At 37.3% G+C, this 7,132-nt stretch overlaps 1 protein-coding gene across 2 annotated transcripts; it reads right to left on the bottom strand.

Moving 5' to 3' along the window:
• Positions 1 to 2,356: 2,356 nt before the first annotated feature.
• On the bottom strand, positions 2,357 to 6,689 carry LOC106335549 (probable pectinesterase/pectinesterase inhibitor 51). Of its 2 annotated transcripts, XM_013774095.1 has the most exons (3): positions 5,390 to 6,689; positions 4,738 to 5,046; positions 2,357 to 2,914 (listed from the first exon to the last, which is right to left on the bottom strand). In XM_013774095.1, the coding sequence occupies exons 1-3, from the start codon at positions 6,453 to 6,455 to the stop codon at positions 2,538 to 2,540; spliced, it is 1,752 nt and encodes a 583-aa protein (XP_013629549.1). In that variant the 5' UTR covers positions 6,456 to 6,689; the 3' UTR covers positions 2,357 to 2,537. The 2 variants fall into 2 exon arrangements, with proteins under 2 accessions (XP_013629549.1, XP_013629548.1); XM_013774094.1 differs by lacking the exon at positions 2,357 to 2,914 and having other exon boundaries at positions 4,180 to 5,046.
• Between the last annotated feature and the right edge of the window lie 443 nt (positions 6,690 to 7,132).

Genomic DNA, 7,132 nt, shown 5'->3' with positions numbered 1-7,132 from the left:
AGCTTTCATGGCTTGCAATGCGGCAGAATCTGCGGAAGAAACGGAAAATCAGTTTCAAGGAGGAGTGAGCTTGCAGCAACAACACTATCAAAAGAACAAATCTTGTTCCACTCATCTTTAACAAACAATGAGAAAAGAAGGTAAAAATGAAGAACACAAACTTATCTCTCTTTCTTTTGTTGAATTACTAAGAACACAAACTTCTCTCTATTTTTACCTCTAAAATAGAGAAACTCTATAATAAAGATGAGTTTTACTCCAATGTAGAAAAAAAATAACAATATCTATTTTAGGCAAAAATATAGATGGATTGGAGTTATTTTGACTCTAAATGCTATTATAGATGTAGAAATAGATGTGAATTGGAAATGTTCTTATGAGAACACTTTAATTCTTTTGCAGAGAGACATGTGATGTTTACCATTTTTATTTTAGAATTACATTCTAATTTTATTGTTTTTGTTTTTGCTCTTTTCATGTAAAGGAAAGAATAACAATATCTGTTTTAGGCAAAAATATAGATGGGTTGGAGTTATTTTGAAGATTCTTTAAGTCAACTAGTGTTTCAAATTTTAAAAAATTAAGGACAAACTAATTTCATGATCAGATATAGAGACAAGTAAATGAAACATTGGCTTGAATCCCAATTTTTTTGGAGATTTGTTAGATAGATAAAATATTCAAATTATGAAAAAAAGAAAATGTATAAAAAACTGTTTATGGCCCCCAAAATTTCAGATTGGCCATGACTAATCTATGTATTTTTGGTTATAAAATTAGTGACAGAGTAGTTACAACATAATTCTATCCGATTTAAGAATGAAACTCATAATTCCTTTTCTCTGTTTTTTTTGGAGAGCTTTGCCAAATAAGATTTATTTATTCTATACTCCCTCTCAATGAATTTGTCATGATATTGGTTAACAAGATTTACCAATTAAACCAAAATTAACACCTATATATCTAATTGGATTGTTCAAACTAAATAAAAAAAAATATTTATTGACAAAACTATTGGTTATAAAGTTATAAGATTTTATTAGACTTGGAAATTAAATTAAAATTGTGTTATTGGGCCCAAAATGTTTCTTAAGAGATCAGTCAAAATGGTATGTTTATCCTTTCTAGCTCAAAGCCCAGCCCAATACTAAATAAGACAGAACACATTTTACCGTATACTCCTCCTCAGGGTTCTGTCTCTCCGATCACTTCTCCGACTCATAATTCTATCCGATTTAAGAATGAAACTCATAATTCCTTTTCTCTGGTTTTTTTGGAGAGCTTTGCCAAATAAGATTTATTTATTTTATATTCTCTCTCAGTGAGTTTGTCATGATATTGGTTAACAAGATTTACCAATTAAACCAAAATTAACACCTATATATCTAATTGGATTGTTCAAACTAAATAAAAAAAAATATTTATTGACAAAACTATTGGTTATAAACTTATAAGATTTTATTAGACTTGGAAATTAAATTAAAATTGTGTTATTAGGCCCAAATGTTTTTTTTTAAAAAAATCAGTCAAAATGGTATGTGTATCCTTACTGTCACAAAGCCCAGCCCAATACTAAGTAGTACGACAGTACACATTTAACCGTATAAACCTCTCCTCCTCCTTTAGGGTTCTTTCTCTCCGATCACTTCTCCGACGCAGAAATGACCAACTTCAGGAAGCTTGGCCGGCATGCGGGTCACCGTATGTCCATGCTCAGGCACCATTCTCTCCTCTCTCTTTTCCTTAATGTAAAAAAGCTTTCTCCTTTGATGTGTTGGTTTTCACTATTGTGATCAGGACTCTGGTGTCTCAATTGGTGGTTTTCACACCTCAACCACCACAACGAGTGCCGTTGGATCCATGGGATAAATCACGCCTCATGAAGCAAGTTGCTCCACCTAAGGAGGAGAAAATCTCTGATTCCGAGTTATAATGTGGAAAAAAGAAATCTCCTTCTATCCACCAAGTATCTTGTTTTTTCCTTAACATAATCTAGTCTCTGCATCATCCATTAGTTGCCATAATATGTTTTAACAGAAGTAATAAAGTTACTTTGTTGTTAATAAAGTCTCTTCTTTGGTAATGTTTTATTTTTTTTACTTTCCCTTCACTAGTTTCTGCAACCTCCAGCATCCTCCTGACTTTTACTGTCAACTCTCAAAACATTGAAATGATGGTGATGGTGATGTCTACTTCGTTGAAAACTTTTTGGTATTTCGTTTGCTTTACAGCAACAAACTCTGCTTTAACGTCAAGCAAACGGCATCATCACTCCCCAGCTCACAACTATTGATTTTTTCCCATTCTCCTTTATGAATAAACATCCCAACACGCTATCCTTTGATAGGCTACACACAACACAACTATAAGCAAAAAAGTTCCAATGTTTGCACCTTTATGTTTTAATTCAGTTTAGATATGAACTTTCAATTGATATAACTAACAAGAATGAAAAGTTTTGATATCTTTTGGTAACTTTTTCAACTAAAGTAATATGACAAGGTTTTCTTCTTGCAAAGCTTTAGTCATAACCTGATTCAACCAGACATCAACGCCCACTCATCAGCTTGAATAAAGTTAGCCACCGAGTACACATGCACATGCTCGTCTGGTATCTCACTGCTCCACGAAACCCTCTGCGACCTATCTGATCCCAAACCCGTGTTCTTAGCCTCTCCATAATACAAAGTCTGAAGAGCAAAATCCCCACTCCACGGCAGCCAACCATCAGGAGTTATCAAAGCCTCCATATTACACCCTATAAACACAGTCCTCGAGTAATCTTTCCACGGCCTCCCCAGAAAGTTCTTATGCACCTTAGGATTAGCTTTATACAGCTTCATATACTCCTCCGTCCCGTTTATCAAACAGTTCAAGAACACGAATCCCGTTGACTGCGACGGGTCAATTCTTCCTTGTGCGGTGACAGCGTTTTTCTCAAATGTATAAAAAATGTTTATGGCCCCTTAAATTTCGAATCAACCATGATTAATCTATGTATTGTTGGTTATAAATCAGTGACAGAGTAGTGACAACACTTTCGTAGAATTTTTATCTAATTTTAGAATAAAACTTATAATTCCTTTTCTCTTTTCTTTTGGAGAGGTTTGCCAAATAAGATTTATTTATTCTATACTCCCTCTCAATGAATTTGTCATGATATTGGTTAACAAGATTTACCAATTAAACCAAAATTAACACCTATATATCTAATTGGATTGTTCAAACTAAATAAAAAAAATATTTATTGACAAAACTATTGGTTATAAACTTATAAGATTTTATTAGACTTGGAAATTAAATTAAAATTGTGTTATTAGGCCCAAATGTTTTTTTTTAAAAAAATCAGTCAAAATGGTATGTGTATCCTTACTGTCACAAAGCCCAGCCCAATACTAAGTAGTACGACAGTACACATTTAACCGTATAAACCTCTCCTCCTCCTTTAGGGTTCTTTCTCTCCGATCACTTCTCCGACGCAGAAATGACCAACTTCAGGAAGCTTGGCCGGCATGCGGGTCACCGTATGTCCATGCTCAGGCACCATTCTCTCCTCTCTCTTTTCCTTAATGTAAAAAAGCTTTCTCCTTTGATGTGTTGGTTTTCACTATTGTGATCAGGACTCTGGTGTCTCAATTGGTGGTTTTCACACCTCAACCACCACAACGAGTGCCGTTGGATCCATGGGATAAATCACGCCTCATGAAGCAAGTTGCTCCACCTAAGGAGGAGAAAATCTCTGATTCCGAGTTATAATGTGGAAAAAAGAAATCTCCTTCTATCCACCAAGTATCTTGTTTTTTCCTTAACATAATCTAGTCTCTGCATCATCCATTAGTTGCCATAATATGTTTTAACAGAAGTAATAAAGTTACTTTGTTGTTAATAAAGTCTCTTCTTTGGTAATGTTTTATTTTTTTTACTTTCCCTTCACTAGTTTCTGCAACCTCCAGCATCCTCCTGACTTTTACTGTCAACTCTCAAAACATTGAAATGATGGTGATGGTGATGTCTACTTCGTTGAAAACTTTTTGGTATTTCGTTTGCTTTACAGCAACAAACTCTGCTTTAACGTCAAGCAAACGGCATCATCACTCCCCAGCTCACAACTATTGATTTTTTCCCATTCTCCTTTATGAATAAACATCCCAACACGCTATCCTTTGATAGGCTACACACAACACAACTATAAGCAAAAAAGTTCCAATGTTTGCACCTTTATGTTTTAATTCAGTTTAGATATGAACTTTCAATTGATATAACTAACAAGAATGAAAAGTTTTGATATCTTTTGGTAACTTTTTCAACTAAAGTAATATGACAAGGTTTTCTTCTTGCAAAGCTTTAGTCATAACCTGATTCAACCAGACATCAACGCCCACTCATCAGCTTGAATAAAGTTAGCCACCGAGTACACATGCACATGCTCGTCTGGTATCTCACTGCTCCACGAAACCCTCTGCGACCTATCTGATCCCAAACCCGTGTTCTTAGCCTCTCCATAATACAAAGTCTGAAGAGCAAAATCCCCACTCCACGGCAGCCAACCATCAGGAGTTATCAAAGCCTCCATATTACACCCTATAAACACAGTCCTCGAGTAATCTTTCCACGGCCTCCCCAGAAAGTTCTTATGCACCTTAGGATTAGCTTTATACAGCTTCATATACTCCTCCGTCCCGTTTATCAAACAGTTCAAGAACACGAATCCCGTTGACTGCGACGGGTCAATTCTTCCTTGTGCGGTGACAGCGTTTTTCTCGCCCTTCTCGGGGTTAACTTGACGCGGCGCGATGAGGATCTCACAGTCTTGGAAGACTGAAGCTGAGTTTCCGAAGATGAAGTCAACGTTCCCTTGGATACGGCAACTCTTGTAGAACTGACGAAGTCCATGTGCGTAGAGTGTGTCTTGGTTCCCAAGGAACTCACAGTTCTCGAGCAGAGAAAAGTCGCTGTCGGATCTAAAGGCTACCGCTTGGTGAGCGTCTGGTCCCGCCGTGTTTTGGAACGTTATGTCACGAGCCATGAATCCATCTCCCACCACTCCTATTAAACCAAACATGTAACATTTAATTAAAAAAATTCAATTCGGACAAGAAATAATAAAAGAAAATATCATACAGCTGAACTAATATCTACTTAAAATGTCAAAAATATTTTCAACAACATTTAAGATAATTATACAATTTTTTTTTTGAAATACTCAAGTTTAGAATTTTCCTAATATAGTACGTGCCCGGTGCAAACTCCACATAATATTTATCCATAATAAAAATATAAAATGAATAAGAACTTGGGTAAGAACATTCAGCGCTTATTTGTCAATAAAAATGATAAATTAATAAACATTACACATTAAAAAGGCGTTTACTTCATAATAATAACTCACCGACAGTTGCAGTGTTGTACGTGGTCATCCCAGGCATCCCGACATTCAAAGATCCCGTAATGACCGTTTTGCCCATGCCGTCTCCTACGAAGACGACGTTATTCTTCTCAAACGGAATCCTAACGGTCTCCTCGTACACTCCTTCGCTAATCTTTATAACAAACTTACGCGCTCCGTTGTTATCAGGCGCCGCGTTAACGGCGTCTTGCACCGTCTTGTAACCGCATTTTCCGTCTTTGCAGACCGTCACGTCTTCTTTTAAACCGGAAGGGAAGCCCAAAACACCCGGATCCGAGCCCATACCCGGCCCAGTCTTCTCCCAAAACCCGTCTCGTTCCGTTGCTGGTGGAATCCACGACGCTAAGTCGTCTCCGAAGTTATCGTACGAGACCATCATGCTTAGCGCGTTACTGGTGACGTGGATGAGCCCGTCGAGAAACGACATCGTTTCTCCGACTTGGGTCGTGTCGTTGACGTACTTGAGCGCTGACCATGTGTCGTATTGGTAAACGAGAGCAGCGCTCATCCAAGCGCGCGCGTCTTTTATTCGTCCACGTGTCAGAGCGTTATCCGTCGATAGGGTCCGGCGTTTGGAGTAAGATAAGAGCTGGAGGCACGTGTTGGCTGCGTTGGTGCGGTTTAGATTCCCTACGGACGCGTCCAGGATAGACTTCACTTTGGACTGAGCTGTTTCGAGGTTTTTGAAAGAGACGGAGATCGCTGAGTGGATGATCTGAGAAGGGTTGGGATCCGGAGGGACCAGACCCGGTTCGGATAGGGAAGAGAGGCATTGGTCCGGGTAGCGAGTTGCGTTGCAGGCGAGACGGATCTGAGAGGCGGTAGAGGACGAAGGGTTTAGTGGAGGAGACTTGTTGTGGTGGTGATGGTGGTGACGGGAAGAGGAAGAGGGAGAGGCTAAGAAGAAGAGAGAGAAGAGAAGGATGAGAGTGGAGGACATGGCGATGATTAAGAGACAGAAGCAGCTGGTTGGGATGTTTATGCGGTGAGGTTTAGCGGAGGAGGAAAGAGGATGGTGATGATGATGGGATAGTTTCGAATATGCCATTAGAGAACGATTTGTATATATATATATATATATGGTTGGAAATGAATTAATTTATTGAGGAAATTGATAAAAAACGGAAATTATAATTAGAAAATGGAGAGAGATGGATTACAGTCACGGACCATTAGAGTCACGGACGATGCATAGTGGAACACTAATGAGATCATGCGCGCAGAGATGAGAGGATAGAGAAGAGGAGATTGGCATTTTGTGAGTATCTTTTATTAATTACGGTTTAGTTATACAAGAGAGGCGATCAGATTGTCCGGTTTAGATTCCGGTTTTTATCGCGGGTTAGTGTTTAAGTCTCAGGGTCAAGTCAACCTCTATCTGACTTGTATAGTACTTGAGAAAATTCACTTTTCATTTCTGTTTTGTGCGTTCAGAACTACATATATCTATATTATTAAAATATAAATACTCATTTAAAAATATTTTTACTTCATTAATTAAACTCTCTATTTTTTTGCTTGTCTTTTTCAATTGTATTTATGAAATATTTTAAAATGAATAAAACTGCCTAATTTATTACTTGTCTTTTCAGTTACATTAATAAAATATGCTTAAATGAATTTAAACTTCCTATTTTATTGTTTGTCTTTTTCAGTTACCTTAATGAAATATCCTTAAATAAATTTGGACATAATGTCATTTAATCAGCAAAAAAAACTCATGAG

This window comes from Brassica oleracea, chromosome C3 (assembly GCF_000695525.1).
Source record: "Brassica oleracea var. oleracea cultivar TO1000 chromosome C3, BOL, whole genome shotgun sequence".
Taxonomy (NCBI): Eukaryota; Viridiplantae; Streptophyta; class Magnoliopsida; order Brassicales; family Brassicaceae; genus Brassica; species Brassica oleracea.
This window is presented reverse-complemented; position numbering and strand designations above follow the sequence as displayed.

What these genes read in the sequence shown, in the direction of transcription:
- LOC106335549 (XM_013774095.1), bottom strand. Translation starts at nt 6,455, where the DNA reads ATGGCATATTCGAAACTATCCCATCATCATCACCATCCTCTTTCCTCC. An exon ending in GTACAACACTGCAACTGTCG is followed by an intron (nt 5,047 to 5,389) that starts GTGAGTTATTAT and finishes TTGGTTTAATAG; the next exon opens with GAGTGGTGGGAGATGGATTC. An exon ending in AAACGCTGTCACCGCACAAG is followed by an intron (nt 2,915 to 4,737) that starts GAAGAATTGACC and finishes TCACCGCACAAG; the next exon opens with GAAGAATTGACCCGTCGCAG.